General features: G+C 36.9%; 1 protein-coding gene across 1 annotated transcript in view; it reads left to right on the forward strand.

Moving 5' to 3' along the window:
- Ttc6 (tetratricopeptide repeat domain 6) overlaps nucleotides 1-18,016 on the forward strand; it is a 313,619-nt gene that overhangs the window by 286,777 nt on the left and 8,826 nt on the right. The window contains exons 26-29 of the mRNA XM_045155567.1: nucleotides 3,938-4,011; nucleotides 7,819-8,029; nucleotides 11,022-11,174; nucleotides 11,962-12,132. Of these exons, the coding sequence (XP_045011502.1) occupies nucleotides 3,938-4,011; nucleotides 7,819-8,029; nucleotides 11,022-11,174; nucleotides 11,962-12,132 (609 nt within the window). The remainder of the gene's footprint in view (nucleotides 1-3,937; nucleotides 4,012-7,818; nucleotides 8,030-11,021; nucleotides 11,175-11,961; nucleotides 12,133-18,016) is intronic.

Raw genomic sequence — 18,016 nt, forward strand, 5'->3', positions numbered from 1 at the left:
AGAGGTTGACAAAGGTCTTTGAACCAGTAAATATCAACCAAAGAACTGAATTTAGGTCTCACTTGATCTCAAATGCTATGTTCTTTTAGGCAGACATTGACACCAAAGATACTAGACAGATAAAAGAAGTCTAGTGTTTGGAGGGCTGTTGGTGAGGTGAGAATCACTCTTGATACCTTTCTTTCAGCATTATTAAGTCCACTATGTATCCTATACATATCCACTGCACATCCTAATAATTGTCATTGCTTTACTTCTCTCAGTCAAAAAGGGACCAGATCTAAGCTCAGATCTCAGAGTGTAATCCTTTCTCTTCTAGATGCTTGTGGCAACTTACAACTGGGCTATTTGGTCTCTGTTTGCCTTCTGTATACTGTTCTACACAGAGCAGCCAGAGAGACCTCTGAAAAGCATAAAGCAAATCAAGTTATTTCTATGCTCAAAATCTGCAATGAGGGCTGGAAAGATTGCTTAGTGGTTATGGTGATTGTCTGCAAAGCCCAAGGACCCAGGTTGAATTCCCCAGATCCCATGTAAGCCAAATATACCTGGTGGCACATGCATCTGGAGTTTGTTTGCAGTGGCTGGAGGTCTTGATATGTCCATTCTCTCTCTCTCTCTCCATGTATATATATATATAAAGAAAAAAGACTTTATCATTGAAAGAAAACCTGCAATGGTGTCCCATTCCACTCTGAATAAAACCTGGATCAAAGATTTTATTTATTCTGACTGACAGTCCCGTCTGACTTCCTTGATAGTCCTCTTTTCTCCACCCTAGTGATTCTGCTTATGATTTTTGCTATTTCCTGGTAATGCCAGGTGACTTCCTGCCTAGGGCATATATACAGTTGGTCCCTAGTCATATAGCATTTCCTACTGATCAGTGCATGATCTACACCCTTCTTCTGCTCAAGTTTCTGCTCAAATGTAATCTCATAAATCAAAAACGAAACTGGAAATTTTAAAATAGCATATTAAAAAAATATTAAGAGACCTAAAAGTAAAGCTGGAAAGGGGAGACAGATGAATACAGACAGAGAAGTCCAGAAGAATACAAATAATAAGATGCCAAACTCAAATTCAGCAATGCCAATAGTTATTTTAAATGGAAATAATCAAAAACACTGAGTATAATAATGGGAATGTCAGGCAAGAATGTGAAAATAGATCCAATATATTCTGGCTACAAGAAGCACATTTTGACTTTAATGACATAGGAATAATGATAAAGACATAAAAGACTACAAGATGATATACAATGAAAATACAAATAAAAGGCAAAATACTGATTTTTTACCCCCTGTGTAAAACAAGTTAACTAAAAATTAGATAAATTATATAAAACAAGATCCAGGGAGAGGAAGAAGCAACAAAGAATATAATAACAAGTAAATGAGAGATATTGTGAAGAAACCAGGCAAAGTCAGGAAACCTATTTGTCAGAGGGGGCCTTTGTGGAAGAATGGATTCACTAAACAGTCAAGTGGCAGGAATGCTGAAAACATAATAGATAATGGCAGGCATATAATATTTGTTGGTATAGCTTGATCAGGAAGTATTGGCTGGGATTATTTGACACCTTACTGTTTGTTTAGTGTTTACTTCAAACTTCTAAATAAAATGAGTTTATAATTATTCACATCCTACACAAAGTACATTTTTCCTATCTTGTGCCATAAATGCCATCATTCCTTTGCATCCATGATAAAGAGTTTGTTTGTTTAGTGGTTTGTTTGTTTGGGTCCCAATACATCCTATAAGTATTTGATCCTTAATCCATGGAAGAAATCTAGAATAGTAGTGTGAGTTACCTAAATATTTCTTCTAGACTATCTTTAGTCTTTTAACAACCTTTTTTATTGCTTTACTTTCATCTGGTATGTTTGCAAGAAGGAAAAGACATAAACAAAAGTTTCCAATCTAACGTACTTAACCATGAGCCTGACAAACCAATATCCCTGAGAGCGTGTTTCTGCATACTCAATGTCTATTAACTTAGTACTTTTTGAAATGAAACCAGCTTTATTTTCTAATTTGTAACTGGCTATACAATATTTTTACTTGTTCATTCTTATCAAAGTAACCTGGGGATATTGGTGGTGAGAGTAACTAGAAATATTGGGGTCTTCTGTAGTTTCCAGGGCAGGGAGGCTTGAGGGCAAAGCATGCTATGTGGGGGATGTGTAACAGGGATCCAGAAGATAGCAGGTATATTTGGAAGCAAGTTTCCAAATGAGATGGGCAGGGATGTTCTGAATCAGAAAGGCAGATAATATGGCTGGTAGATTGCTTAATTTTGATACATTTGATTATACAATCGATTTTTTACTTCTATCCAAATATTTTTACTTACTATAAAAGTATGCTATGTGAACTTAGGTGGAGGATCCATGCTTACAGATTAGCCTGATGACTTCTCCTATAGGAATGCAGAGTGCTCAGTTTGACCATACTACCCAATATTCCACCCTCAGTGGTTGTCTACCCCATATGACAATGAGGCTGTTTCCTAAGAGATAACCAAGGAGAGTTTGTAGAAGGAAACTGTTGGTGAAGGTTAGTTTCTCCCTAGTTGGGCAGTTCATTTTGGACTGCAGTTATGCTAGTAACTTTCAGTATTTCAGTTTGGAGGATTTCCTTTTGCCACTCTGGGAGAGGGTACAGTCTCCCAAACTGTTTTCTTTCCCAGGTAAAGTCATAGGCAAAACAGTCCATGGAGATTCCTGCTCAAGCTATTCTCTGAGAAACACACCATTTTTATTTCCTTATTGGTTCTGGATGCATAATTTAGAAGGATCCTCCCATATCACAGCAACCACTAAAACTTATATATATGATATATTGTTATATATATAATGTTATGTATTGTATATATAATACATTGCTGTAAGCATGTCATTTCATTCACTGGTATTTATTAATTTATTTCTGTACTTATTTTGCTTCAGATTGCAAAGTGTTTGTTTAGGACTTTGAGAAATTCATAAGCTTTAAACGCTATTCAGTGCTTAATGAAAAGTGTTTTGGACCATGGTGGCAGAATGTTTTGCACATGAGGCACTTTTTATTCTTTTATATAGCCCATTTCCATGGCTTTTCAGATCTATTCCAGCTTACTTTCCAAATTTCAGATCTTTGGCTTAGAATTTCTACTCCTCTAGCTCAGGAGAGCTTCTGGATATCTGGACAAAATGGTATACTTCCCTACAGAAGTATGGATTCCAAAGGTGGGAGCAGACAACTAATCTTGTATGCTCCCCATTCATGCCCTTTCTAGGCACCTAATTGTCTAAAAGTTACATAACTCCATAGGTTCTTTTCAGAGGAGTTTCCTTTTCTATGGAGGTAGGGTTTCCTATCTCTGGAGGTCTTCACTGGGTCAAAACTATAAAATACAGTAAATGAGACACATGACTGCACAATGCAGACTGATACCACAGGAAAACCCCTATTCTTTTAAATTTTTTTAAATTTTTTTTTTTTTTTAAATTTATTTATTTGAGAGCGACAGACACAGAGAGAAAGACAGATAGAGGGAGAGAGAGAGAATGGGCGCGCCAGGGCTTCCAGCCTCTGCAAACGAACTCCAGACGCGTGCGCCCCCTTGTGCATCTGGCTAACGTGGGACCTGGGGAACTGAGCCTCGAACCGGGGTCCTTAGGCCTCACAGGCAAGCGCTTAACCGCTAAACCATCTCTCCAGCCCAAACCCCTATTCTTAAGATGGAGGCAAGTAGCAAAAGATTCTGAGTGATTTATAAAAATGGGTTTCCTCTGCTTCTTCCATTCTCACTGGATGTGAGTCTATGAAGATACAGTGAAGTTTTAGGAAGTTTATGTTACATATATTCATGTATAATGTGGCTTATGGGAAGTTTAAGAAATCATGTAAGGCAATAATGTACAATTAACATGAGCTTATCCAAACATTTCAGGATTTTAAGCAAGGTGCACTGATAAGCCAGACTAACGTGAGCCATTTTCAAGCCACTGCCATCTGCCACCACAGGTATGGAGCTCACTGGAGGGGAGGAATGGAATCAGCAAACATGTAGTCATGCTCTAGAGAGGGCAGAAAGGAATGGAAGGGACTGAGGACAGTGTAGTGTGATGTACTCCAAGAATGGGCAGAGGGAGACTGGGAATTCTGTGCATAGATGTAGCGACCATACCTAGCAAGTTTTTAGGTGCTTCTGCCCTCCAAGAAACTGTTTTCACCAAATGAGTGACTAAAACACCCACATCATGAATTTGGAGGTGCCCATCTGATTCAAGTCCACACAGCGAGAAAGGACTTTGGTAGTACAGAAGACAAAGCTTATGTGTAAGTTAGAATGTCTAGGCCTAAAATGAAGCAATTTAATTTGTTCATAAAGTGGCCTTTTAAAATGTATATTTCCTAAAAAAGATAGTGACTTCAAAAATAATGCATTTCAGTGAGATTTCGCATTTAAAAATATAATTACAATTCTAGGTAATACAATGCAAAAAATCTTCAAAATTTATTAAAATCTACAAAAATATAACACTTCAAATGTTATTAATCTTTTTCTGAGATTATTATATAAACAGGTAAACTATATGCAAGAACAGTTATATGCAGTTAAAATATAGAGATCAATTTAAAATGCAGATAGAATCATGGTATAACATATAGATTTTACTAACCATAAGGAGTATGTTTCTACATGTTCAGCTGGCATCTGAAAGTTAATTTTTAGTTACCTACTTTTTAAAGGCATAGAGATTCATCACAAGTAGACATTAGTATAGACAAAATATTCTTGCTTAAATGTTAGTCTATAGCATTACTTTTCATAAGAGAAACCATGGCAGTTTAATCTTAAGGAGGAAATTGGGATAATTCATTAATGATTTAGGCTAGTCCTCCATTTAAAAGAATAAAAGGTAGTTTGAAATATTGAGGAAATTAACATTCCTTATTTTCCTTTTTAGGACAGAGATGTACAGCTTTATTTCTTTATTAGTGGTAGAGTTCTTTATTTTAGAAACAGTTATATAATAGCAGAAGATGCCTTGGGTTATAAAAACCTTGTCTCAGACCTTTCATTTTATACAAGCAGACAAATACAACCATATTGCTGTCTATTCCCATCTATCATCCTTTGTAAAATCTAGTCTTTAAGTAACTGTCATTGCTTAAGGAGATAGAATCATTACTGATGCATTTATTTTGGTGGTTATGTATAGACCAAAAATGTCTGAGGTCATTTCATTCTGTACACACTAAAAATACCCCTAATTTTTCAGCCTTATTCCTACTTAAATATTAGATGTGGTAGGTGTCTCTGTATGTTGATTCACAATGTCTTTTCTGAAGTCTAATCATGGAGTGAGTATATATACAGAGCCTCCTTAAGCTGATATTGCTTTGCAATTCCAAATAACCAACTTTCATTCCTGTGCTAGGATCTCTATTATTGTCCTTTAATAAAGTAGAATTTAATCAACAGTAAAGCTCTGATAACTATTCCAATTTCATGTGCATTGTTTTAAAAGTTTTACTGAAATTAACAATAAGGAATATTTATTATTTTTCATAAAAATTATATCTTGTTTTCAAGGTGAGCTGTAATATACTTTCACCATAACAGACTGGATTGTGTCTATGAATACTCATTTGATGTTTTATGGTAGGGCAAGTAATATTTTTATTTGAGAAATTTTATAAAAGGAATAAATCTTTAAACTTTAGGGCTTTGATCTTTAAACTTGAGAGGTTGAAGACTTTTGAAGTATCCTTTGTATATTTCTGGTTCTCACTCTTGAGGTTGCCAGGAGACAACATTCCATAGGCTTTCTTACTTTCCCAATTTAATCACCAAGAGTTTTGTGGTAGAGTTAATTTTTAGATCTATTTTAGAAAGACCCTTTTGTATTTTAAATGAAGAATATAGATGTGACTATTGGTCATCACCAGTGTTTGAGGTCTTGCTACATGGTTTTCAAGACCCATTTCCAATTTGTTTTACTTATTCTGAACTGACTAGATGCTCATTATATTAAGTGCTGCTAACTATACAGAGACAAAGAAAGATCTTCAATCACTACCTTTTGTAGTACATAGCTTATGCTACAAGGAGGCATGCTTCAATTCACTATTTCATTTGTTTTTGTAATTGGTTGAGTTGTATAAAAGGAAAGATTATATTTCATAAGTCCTATATCAAAATACACACTCAAAAGTATTTTTGGTTTCTTTCTGGGTAAGAAAAGCATTAGATATGATACAATTTGAATGTGAATATACCAGGGACATTTCAATCATTTATAGGAAATATATGAGAAATAACATATATGGGATATTTTAGTATGCAGCATATATAGTCACCATAGGTATATGCATCATAAGTAAATATTTCACTACTCACTGATGAAAATACTGAGCACAAGAGAACCTATCAACAAATGCACTTTATACAGATTACTAGGATGTATTCTGGATAAAGAAACTTGAAGCCTTACTTTGACTTATTGATATAATATAGTGAGAAGGCACCTGAGAAAGCATATAAAACCCTGTAGTCAAATGAACATCATATTCAGTAATGGCAGTTATTGAGAAAGGTGTGCAATTTTATTGTAAGCCATATGAGGGAAGTGACCCTGTGCTATAATTTCCCAAGTAACAACTCACAGAACGTACTCATGGGTGTGCCGCTGGCACATGAAGGTTAACCTCTACCTGTCTGTGACATCAAATGTCAAATGTCGCTAGTGCTTCCGGGTTAGTTATTGTGTTGTCATCTAGAATATCACTTGATGTACAACTCTTGGGTGGTGTTTGCCAAAATGTAGAGGTGGAATCATGAATATTTAAGTTATTTTTTTATAGTGTGGGTAAGCATTAAAAATCTACTTGTTAGGCCAGGCATGGTAGCACATGACTTTAATCCCAGCACTTTGGAGGCAAAGGCAGGAGGATCACTGGAGTTTGAGGCCAACCTGAGAGTACAGAGTGAATTTCAGGTCAGCCTGGGCTAGAGTGAGACCCTATCTTGAAGAAAAATAAAGCACTTGTTAGACAAAAATGAGTTTGTTGCTTTGGATTGGTGACCACAATGAGATGGGGTATTTTTATAGATTTAAAGTGTGGACTGTTACATGATGAAAATTTGGTCTCTTATGTACATATAAAATTATGTTGAATATATGTCACTAAAATAATTAGATATTTTCTGTGGGATGCATCGTTAGACATTCTAGTCATTATGTGAGCATCATATACTACACTTACACAGACAATGGTGTTTATCACATTCTTAGGTGATTTAATCTTATGGGATCATCATTGAATATATGGTCCACTACAAACTAAAACAGTTAGATAGACTTTGATTATAATTTAAAGAGTATCTTTCCATAAGAATATATGTTTATCTCTTGGTTAATTCACAGAATTACAGAATAATGTACTACATACTGATGTCAAAATAACTTTACTTCTCCTCTTCCATTACCAAAATCTTCAGAAAACCTTCCAGGTCTTAGACTTATGTACTTACTTTTTTTTTTTTTTTTTTTGGTTTTTCGAGGTAGGGTCTCACTCTGGGCCAGGCTGACCTGGAATTAACTCTGTCATCTCAGGGTGGCCTTGAACTCCTGGCAATCCTCCTACCTCTGCCTCCCAAGTGCTGGGATTTTATGTACTTACTTTCTATGATGGGTATAAAAATGAAATGGTTCCTATAAAAGTCAGAGTAAATCTTTCTGGAAATGTCATGTGTAGGAAAACACAGAAAACATCAGTTCACTGGAAGATACAAATTTTCTTTCTTCTTTTTTTGTTTTTTAGAATTAATGAATTTGAAGAAGCTGTTGACTTTTTTACCAGGGCAATTAAAATTAATTCATGTTTTCTGGATGCTTATATTGGACGGGGGAATTCTTACATGGAGTATGAAAATAACAGAGCTACTAAACTGGCACAGAAGGACTTTGTGAAGGCATTGCATTTGAATCCAACATCTTCAAAAGCCAGAATTAGTCTAGGCTATAATTTGCAGGTAATAACAAGTTTTGTTTGGACAGGATATAGAATGTGCTTGTTCCTTTACCTGTGATGGAGCTGAATTTTATTTCTTTGGTTATGAATATCAAGCTCTCCTTTACTTTTAGAATGCGTACTAGGAATGGGGAACAGGGGCCAATTAGTTACAAGGAATCCGTTTGGATAAGCCTGAGTCTGGGGACCTGGAATGGTGGTCACAATAATTTCTTGAACTGAATTTTGTTATTCATAATCTATCTCTCCTTATTCTTATAAACAATTCCAAATATTTGATGAATTTTATACAGAAGAGCCTTGTTAACTTTTGTTTTACTCACGTATACCCTGCTTCCATCAGGTCAGTCCTGTTGAATTAGTGAATAAATAATGTATGAAAGTTTTAAAATGAACCCCAGGAATGCAGTAGGTCAGAGCATTTCTAGGAACTTCTAAGTTCAGTCATCTTTCATATGATAGCTTTAGAACTTGCTAGAAAGGCAAGAAGACAAGGCATCTTTCCTTCCAGCAAGGTGGAAGAATGCTATAATATTGCTTGGTGCCAAGTGTTTTCTGGAGCATTCTGGCCTGACCTATGCACCAGAATTTTAAAACTCACTATGCTATTTTCAATAATAGAAGTTGCAGGGGCATTCTTAGAATGAAGCATTCAAAGTCTTATATTTTCCATAAAAAGAACTGAGTAATCTTAAGTCTTCTTTTGTATTCTTTTGAATATACAAAACCTTAGAATGTGTTCAAATATTGACAATGTGAAGGAATTTCTGTTAATTACCTTCCATTAGAGTTGCTATTCTTTCATTTAAAAATAAACAACTTTGCTGGGCATGGTGGTTCCTGCCTTTAATCCCAGCACTTGGTGGCAGAGGTAGGAGGATCACTGTGAGTTCAAAGCCAGCTTGAGACTCCATAGTAAATTTCAGGTCACCCTGGGCTAGAGCAAAACCTTACCTCAAGAACATAAACAAACAAACAAACAAAAAAAAACTTTAACACTGATAATTTTGGAAGTGATGGGATTGGTGGTTATGGTAAAGTATTCTCAAGAACTTGTTAATAAAAGATTACCTTCTGAGAGTTAGACATAAAATTAGATGTTATTGGACGAGAGTAGGAATGTGCAAAGTCTATTTAAAGAGAGGTGATTTCAAAACATTCAGAGCTGACTGGCTTCCAGTGGAATGTACTGAAGTCATTCACTGCATTCACTGAGCATTTATGCACACCTGATATGGACAAAGAACTGCTCTTAGCCTTGGGATATACCAGTGGATAAGATATACTTATTTCTTCCAGATAGTTTAATTCTTAAGGACAGGTACATTGATGTGGGAAGTGTGAAAAACTAGTAATTAATCAGAGGTAGGGGGTAGGTATTCAGTGTAGTCATCTAGACAGAGGGAACATCCCTTTAGCAAACCTTGACAGAACAAGCAGAGAGTACACAGCAGCAGAATGTCATGGAAACAGGGAAGGTAAAGCTGATATTGAAGACACTGTACACTGAATACAGGAACAATACCAATCAGAGAGGTGGCTTCAAAGGTGTTTGTTTGTTTTTTTTAAATGAAAATGTCACTGAGAACATCACCAGGAAAAATGATTGAAAAGTACTTTAGCTTAAAGGATGGAAAGACCAAAAAGGACAGAGGTAGAGCCACCCAAGTATTGTTCAGGAAAAAAAGAATTGACAGTTTGTTCAACAAATGCATATAGATGCTTTTACTGTTTGCCTAATAAACTCTGGGAATACAGCATTGAGACTAGCAGATGTTTATGCAAACACTGACACGTCCCTACTATGAGATGTTTTGCCACTTAATATTCTAACAATCTAACCTCAGTTTGCCCGCTTCGTTGTTTATTAAATGAATTCATGATGAGAGTATAGATTTCTGAAGAGTTGATGCAGAGAGACAATTTGCTAGTTACTGATCAGGATTTAGTTCCTTTAGTAGTTATATTTCCTTATTGCTTTATTCAAGAGTCACTAGGCTCAGATAGGTTAAGATGCGTCAGCTTCAGGATTCTGGCAGGTTGAGTTTTTGAGCCCAGGAGGAAAAGAACAGAAGCTGGACCATGCTGAATTAATTAACTCACTGCCTTCCTGTGGCGAGGTGTTTAGTTACCATCTGGTCTTCTCCTGGAAATACTCTGACATCCTTCTATTAATGGTGCCCATCTCCTGACCTTTTTCCCATTTTTTCCAGTTGGCACTAAAATTGGTATTAAACAGATGCTTGGTAGATTTGCATGCTTTTTTCTTGGAATATATATAGTGGTTCTAAAATTCCAGATGCTCGTACAATTTATCAAAATGTTTTACACTATTACTTCATTTGCTTATGTAGCACATATTAATTTTACTTTGTACCATATGTAAATAAATAAATAAATAAACATATGAGAAGGAGAGAGAGAAAGAGAGAGAGAAAGAAAGAGGCAGAGAGAGAGACAGAGATTGATTCTGTGCCAAGCAAATACATATGATTGCTGCCTATATTTTTGTATTTCAATATAAATTCGTGGGCAATTGGCAGGGCAATTAGAGTTTCTGGGTATGAGTTTTTGTTGCCTAACACATATATAATTAGGTTAAGGACTGGAGAGATGACTTAGCAGTTAAGACACTTGCCGGCCTAAGGACCCATGTTTGATTCCCCAATACCCATCTAAAGCCAGATGCACAAGGTAGCACATAAACCTGGAGTTCGTTCCCTGCAGTAGCTAGAGGCCCTGGCATGTCCATTTTCTCTCTCCATATGTTTTTCTCTCTCTCTCTCTCCCTCAAATAAACAATGCTTTAAAAAAATAAAACACATGAAAATTCTGAGTTAGATCAATGAGAGATGCTCATATTATGGCCTACTTCTTGCTTAACACACCTTAGATTTGACACAGCAAAATATGCCCTTACCAAAGTATTAAATGAATGAGAATCAAATGTTATGGACTATTTACTACTTTGTGAAATTAAATGTTTATTTTAGGCTCAAGGAAAATTCCAGAAAGCTTGGACTCACTTTACCATTGCTGTTGAAGTTGATCCAAAGAGCTACCTAGCCTTTGAGGGACGAAGTGTGGTCTGCCTTCAAATGAGTAATCATTTTGCTGCAATGCAAGATATGAACACTGCCCTAAAGGTAACAGCCCAGTTTAATGATATATTATTAGCATACAATCATACATTAGCACTGTCAGTGAATAGGTTCCAGCAAGAATTTTAAAAAGACTTGAGGAGAAAATAGTATTTTTTTTTTCTGAGTGATTTCTAGTGTAAAGAGGAACTACAATTTCCCTATTGTATAATCTAAAACAAATCCCTGTAAAACACTGATTCTTCTCAGCAAATATAATTTATATATTTCCTGGGACATCAATACTATTTTATAATAAAAATGAATATATAAATCAATGGTCTAGATTTGCAGGAACTAGAGAAAGAACATTGCAAATACTCAAATTCTTCTTGCAGTGAAATGGTAAACAAAAGGATCTGTGTTTCAAATGCATTGACAGAAACTCTTATATGTTTGGGATTTTGTTTCTATAGGTTAAGATGAGAAAAGGGGAAGTACTGAAACATAATCAGTGCTACATGGGAGAAACAAGCATTGTAACTACTCAATCTGGTTTCTTTCTTAGTTTAACTCAAATACACAAATAAATATTCTCTATGTCTATTCCTAGGAAAGAATTTGAGTACAGCACTAAAATTATTTGTTTTATTGAAGCTATATCGACAAAGTGTTGTCATGAAATCAGTTTCATACCAAGCCCTTTCTGGAAATATTTGCTCTAATGAGGTTTTACCTGCAATATAAAATTACTTGTTTCCCATAAGAAGATTTCATAAGATTCATTTATAGACATGAAATTGGAGATTAATACCATTCTTGGATGCTAAATGCTGATATGATAATATTGCAGATCAATACTACAGCAGAGTTCTTAACCAATCGTGGTGTGATTCATGAATTTATGGGTCAGCAACAGAATGCAATGAAAGACTATCAGGCAGCGATTTCTCTAGACCCCACGTACTCCCTGGCTTACTTTAATGCCGGAAATATCTACTTTCACCACAGGCAGTTTTCCCAGGTAATGTGCATTTCTGAAGTCTCTCTGGTTCTGCTTTCCGTCATTCCAACAATTTCTTTTTGACATTAAATTCTTTCTTTGTTACCTCTTAGGCTAACAAATCATTAGCTCCTCTTTAGGGGCTGGGAATATGACCCAGTGGTTAAATCATTAGTTTCTCTTTTAAAAACCATTCTCTTTCATAAGAATGTTTATAATTTTCCATTAAAGGTTTACACTTGTATGCATTTACTCACCTCATTATCAGGGACCACTCAACATTTCTCCAGTAAGCATTATTTTGGATTGTCCCTGAATTTGGGCACTTCTCTCTGTATCAATTACCATCACCTTCCAGCCTGGAATCCTCTGCTCATTGCTGCACTTAGACTTCTCCCCACACTCTCTTTATGGTGGGAGTATCTAACTCATATTAGTTCTTATCTTTTCTAACTGTCAGTCAAATGAGTCCTGAGAAGAAGACTTGGACTATAGTTCTGGTTTTGTGTGATTCTTTAATCTCTTCCTATTTCAATTGATATCTGAAATAAAAACATTGGTATATTAGTGTCTGTACTTACATTTACTTTATTTGAATCTGTTTTCTGAGTACTATTTTGGCAGTATCCCATATATTTTGGTCTTTAATTTTTAAACTTTAGTAAATTACACATAGAATAAAAACTTACCATTGTAACCATTTGTAAGTTACATCTCAGTCATGTTAAAGTCATGCTATAATGTTTCCCTAAAATTCCATACCTGTGATTTGAATTTTCCCTTTGACTCAATAATAAATAAAATGGAATTTAATCATGTGGAAGTTTTCACACTTTCTACATTCTTCATGTGTACATTAAAAGTATTTTTTGCTTTTGATTTATTAGATGTTTTTAGAGTTATTCAAATATTTATGGTTTATAGTTTTGCTCTAGTGACTATAAAAATAACATTAGTACCTCTACTTCCTTCTTTACTTTCTCTACCATAAACAAAAATTACCCTGTAACCTCTCCTCACTAACATAGGAGCACAAATCTATAATAGTCTCTTTTCATTTTTGTTTTTGTTTTATAAATACCTCTGCGTAGCCCAGATGGGTCTCCAATTTGTAATCCTCCTCCTTCCATCTCCTGAGTGCTGAGATTATAGGTATGCTCCACAATGTTGGCTATAACTAGAAAAAAGTTAAAAAAGAAACACCCTTACCTTTACATTCAATCTACTTACTTCCTCCCTTTCATTATTCATTGAGCCAATTGTCTTACAGTAGCCATTTCTAATTTATCTCATAGGTTCTCCACAACCCCTTTCTGTTGAAGCCTCTACCTCCACTGCTTCTGCCAGCATTGTCAGTGACCCCTTCTCATGTCTTGTGACTTAACCCCTCAGCTGCATTTGACGTGAAGCACTTTCCCGTGTGTGATGCACTTTATGCGAAACCATTCTATCTTGTTTTGCTTTCCACTATCCCAGCTAAATACTCCCTTTCCAGTCATGGCATTTAACAGCTTGACCCCACACAATGAGCAAGATTCACATTAGGAAGGAAGCTAGATGTTAGGACAGAGTCATGTAAGGTGTAACAGTATAAGACATGAGTGAGGTGGTCACTGCTCAGAGCTCAGATGACAGACAACCGGGAAACTTGAGTAGGCTATCAAGCCAAGATCAGTTGATTTAAAATTCATTAGTCTCAGATTATTTTCTGTCTGGTTCTCAGAAACATTTTATTGCATTATAAACTATTGTCAACATTCCATCATGAATAAGGGAGGGATTCATGAGATCCCACACCACCTAGGGTAGCTACTGGGCAGTTGAAGGTTGTTGGGTGAAGAGAGACATTTTCTTCTGTAAGTTGCTCTTGCTCCAGTAAGTAACCTCCATTCATGCTTATGCAAGCAACCCTAATTCAACTCAGTGGGTCACAACCAAAAGATATGAAAGTAGGAAGGTGACTGTAGGAAGAAATGGAAGTTGGAGTTCAATAAGAAAGAGTAATGGAATTTGGCATGGTGGCACACACCTGGTGGAGAATATGATACGTTGGAAACCTGTATTTTATTGCCAAAAAATAAAATAGAAAAAGGCTGGGGCTGGTGGTACAAAACTGTAGTCTCAGAAATTTGGGAGGCTCAGACATGAGGGTTGTAAGCTCGAGGTCAGTTGAGATACATTAAGGAGAACCTATTTCAAAGCAAAAAATACAAAATTGACTTGGAATACAGATCAGTGTGGCAGTGTACTTGCCCAGCATGCATGTGGTCTGAGGTTCAATCCTCAGTACTGAACAAAACAGAAACAAATGGATGGGGAAAAAATTATGAGATTAAGACAAATAAAATGAACAGGGCAATATTCTGTGTCTCTGGGTGTTCAAATTTTGTAGGAAGGAGACATTTATTTATCTTTAAACTTTATCTCTTATAACTCAATTGGCATCACACGCATATAGTATATATGGTTTAAAATTATTGGTTTCAATATCAAGTGTAGCTTGCACTTAAAAAAATTAAAGTACAATTTGATTCCTCCCACAGTACAGAAACATTCACAGGGCAGATATTTTACCTACAATGTGGTCTACCCTCTATCTTGATGCATGCACTAGATACTTGAACACAACTTCTAGCAATAAGGAAGTTTTAACCATGGCTATTCACCTATATGGCCATGTCTGGGCCACTCTGTGGAGAAAGTGACTTGTATAGCTGGCCTTACTCTCTCCCATGCAGATGTTCCTGATTATATAAGAAGAAAGATCTAGATTCAGGAAGCATGGTCTCTCAATAGAGCAAATATTCTCCAGAGGGTAAAAGCACATAGATCACTTGATCATGTTTTCCACTAGTTAGTAACTTAGTGATCCAATGCCACATTTGGAAGGGATATTTGATGAATTATTAACTACAGATGACTTTTGAATTAAGTGGATCTACCTTTTAATTGATTAATTACAGCTAGATGGAAAAATTGTTTAAAAATTGAGGATTCTGATTGTTTCGTACACCTTTACTGCATGTAACAATATTAAATTCATAGGTTTTCAATTTTCTTTTATTTATTTATTTTTATTAATTAGTTTTTTATTCAGCAAATACAGTCAGTTTGGTACCATTATTAGGTTCATCTGTGACCTACCCCCTCCTCATGGCCCCTCCTTGTTGAGGTATATGGGTCATGCCTTGTGGAGTTAGTCCACAGTTATGGGTAAGATAAATGTCTCTGCATATCATGACCCAACATGTAGCTCTGACATTCTTTCTGTCCCCTCTTCCGCAAAATTTCCCTGAGCCATGTTGGGTTCATTTTTGGTCTGCTTCAGTGATGAGGTGTTGGGGGCCTCTGGGGCTCTGGTTCTCTGATTTGTTAGGAGTTGATTTTTCTCTGTGTTGATCTCCTTCCCCCTTGTGCTGGTATCTGGTTCATCAGGAAAACAGCACCCAGGCCTGTTTCAACAATTTTTCTTAATTTCAGCTAGGGCCCATTTGAGGTATGATAGGGTGGCTCTCTCCTTAGGATCTACATCTATCTGAAAAAGAGAAGCAGATTATCCAACAGAGAATAAATTAGCACCAGGACAAATGAGATAACCCTTACTTTTTCTTTTTCTTTTTTTAAAATTATTTATTTATTTATTTGAGAGCGACAGACACAGAGAGAAAGACAGAGAGAGGGAGAGAGAGAGAATGGGCGCGCCAGGGCTTCCAGCCTCTGCAAACGAACTCCAGACGCGTGCCCCCTTGTGCATCTGGCTAACATGGGACCTGGGGAACCGAGCCTCAAACCGGGGTCCTTAGGCTTCACAGGCAAGCGCTTCACTGCTAAGCCATCTCTCCAGCCCAACCCTTACTTTTTTATAGAGAATTTAATAGGTGTAGGCCCTCTTGTAGCCCACAATTGGTGGTAGCTTGATAATGGAGACTGGGCTTATGTTTGGATATGGTTATGACCTGTTTCCCAGCTCCAGCTATGGGTCCCGTACCACTGAGGGGATCAGTTAGCCAAATCAACAGCAGTTGGTTCCCCACCATGGCTGTGTGCCACTATTGCACTTGTGTAGGCATCACAACAGGTTATTTGCTGCTAAGTAGGTTAGACCATGAGTTGCTTGGACAGATGTTGGTCATTTTCCCCCAGTCGCCCATGTAGCACATTCTGGCACTAGACGTGCTGACTGTCTGGGGACTGACTCTCTTCTAGCTTCCAGCCATGCCATTCCATTTTACATGTCAACCACATAAGGTGTCTTCAGCAGTAGGGTCTTACCACTAACCTGTGGTGGGTCCTCAAGTACTCTGACAGAAATCTGTCTTTTAGGATACCTTGTTAGTCTCTCTGATCAAAACCTCATTGTGGATGATGGCCACGTGCTGGTACTGGGAGTTACAGGTCAGTGCCGACAAAGAGAAGGAGGAAAAGGATAACTAATATACAAGAGTTAGAGAGAAGAGAGAGAGAGGGAGGAGATGGAGAGGAAGGAAGGGAAGATGTAGAAGATTAAGATTAGTCTTCATCATACCACCTCTGGTATCTTGTACTTCAGGTGGTCCCTGTAAGGGCCTGGTGAAGGTTCAGCCATTTGGTCTGCCTTTTAGGAAGTATAATTTTATGGTGTCATTGCCATTTGGGTATAGATTTGTGTTTCCCACCTCTTCAATGCCCTCCCCACCCTCCTCATCCATCCTAGTGTCTAGTCCATGAGATGCTTGCTGGGTATGTAAGGTATCTTGGGTAGATTCAGGTTAGGTGCTGCAGATGAGTGAGACTATGTGGCGATTTCTTTTTTTTTCTGTGATAGGGTAAGTTCACTGAGAATGATCTGTTCCAGGTTCAACCATTTTCCCCCAAATTTCATTGTGTCATTTTTTGTTACTGCTGTATCAAATTCCATTGTGTAGATATACCACATCTTAGTTATCCATTCTTCTAGTGATGGACATCTGGGTTGATTCCAGCTTTTAGCTATTACGAATAGAGCCGCTACAAACATGGATGAGCAAATCTCTCTGGCCTGTGGTTTGAAGGTTTTAGGGTAGATGCCAAGTAAGGGAATAACTGGGTCTGTTGGTATCTCTATCATCAGCTTTTTCAGGAGTCTCCATATTGCTTTCCAAAGTGGTTGTACCATCCTGCATTCCCACCAACAGTCCTCCCAAGCGTTTATTTTCATTTGGTTTTTTGGAAGGCAGCTATGCTCACCACTATACCACCAACGCCGCACCTCATTTGGGTTTTTGATGTTTGCTATCCTTATTGGGGTAAGGTAGAATCTCATAATTGTTTTAATTTGCATTTCTCTGATGATTAGGGATGATGAACATAAAGTGTGTGGTTGTCATTTGTGTTTCTTCTGCTGTGAATGGTCTGTTCAGCTCTTTGCCACTTTTTGTGAGTGGGGTGTTTGACTTCTTACTGAAGTAGATTATAGAGATTAGGCCTTTATCAGTTGGATAACACACAAATATTTTCTCCCATTCTGTGGGTAATCTATCGGCTTTGCTTATTGTATGCTTGTTTGTAAAGAAACTCTTCAGCTTCATGTGATCCCATTGACTGAGTGACTGTTTAAGATTGTGAGCTACTGGGGTTTTGTTCAGGAAGTTTTTTTCCATTCCTATATCATGGAAAGCACTTCCTAAATTTACTTCAAGTAGGATTCGAGTTTCTGGTCTTATATTGAGGTCTTTGATCCATTTGGACTTGAGTGTAGTGCATGGCAAAATGTGTGGACCAAGTTTCAGTTTCCTGCATATGGTTATCCAGTTTGTCCAGCACCATTTCTTGAAGATTCTGTCTTTTTTCCAGCCTATGTTGTTTGGGCCTTTGTCGAATATCAAGTAGCTATAGTTGTGTGACCCAAAGTCCAGATCTTCAAGTCCATTCCATTGATCTATACTAC

Source organism: Jaculus jaculus, chromosome 7 (assembly GCF_020740685.1).
Source record: "Jaculus jaculus isolate mJacJac1 chromosome 7, mJacJac1.mat.Y.cur, whole genome shotgun sequence".
In the NCBI taxonomy this organism is placed as follows: Eukaryota; Metazoa; Chordata; class Mammalia; order Rodentia; family Dipodidae; genus Jaculus; species Jaculus jaculus.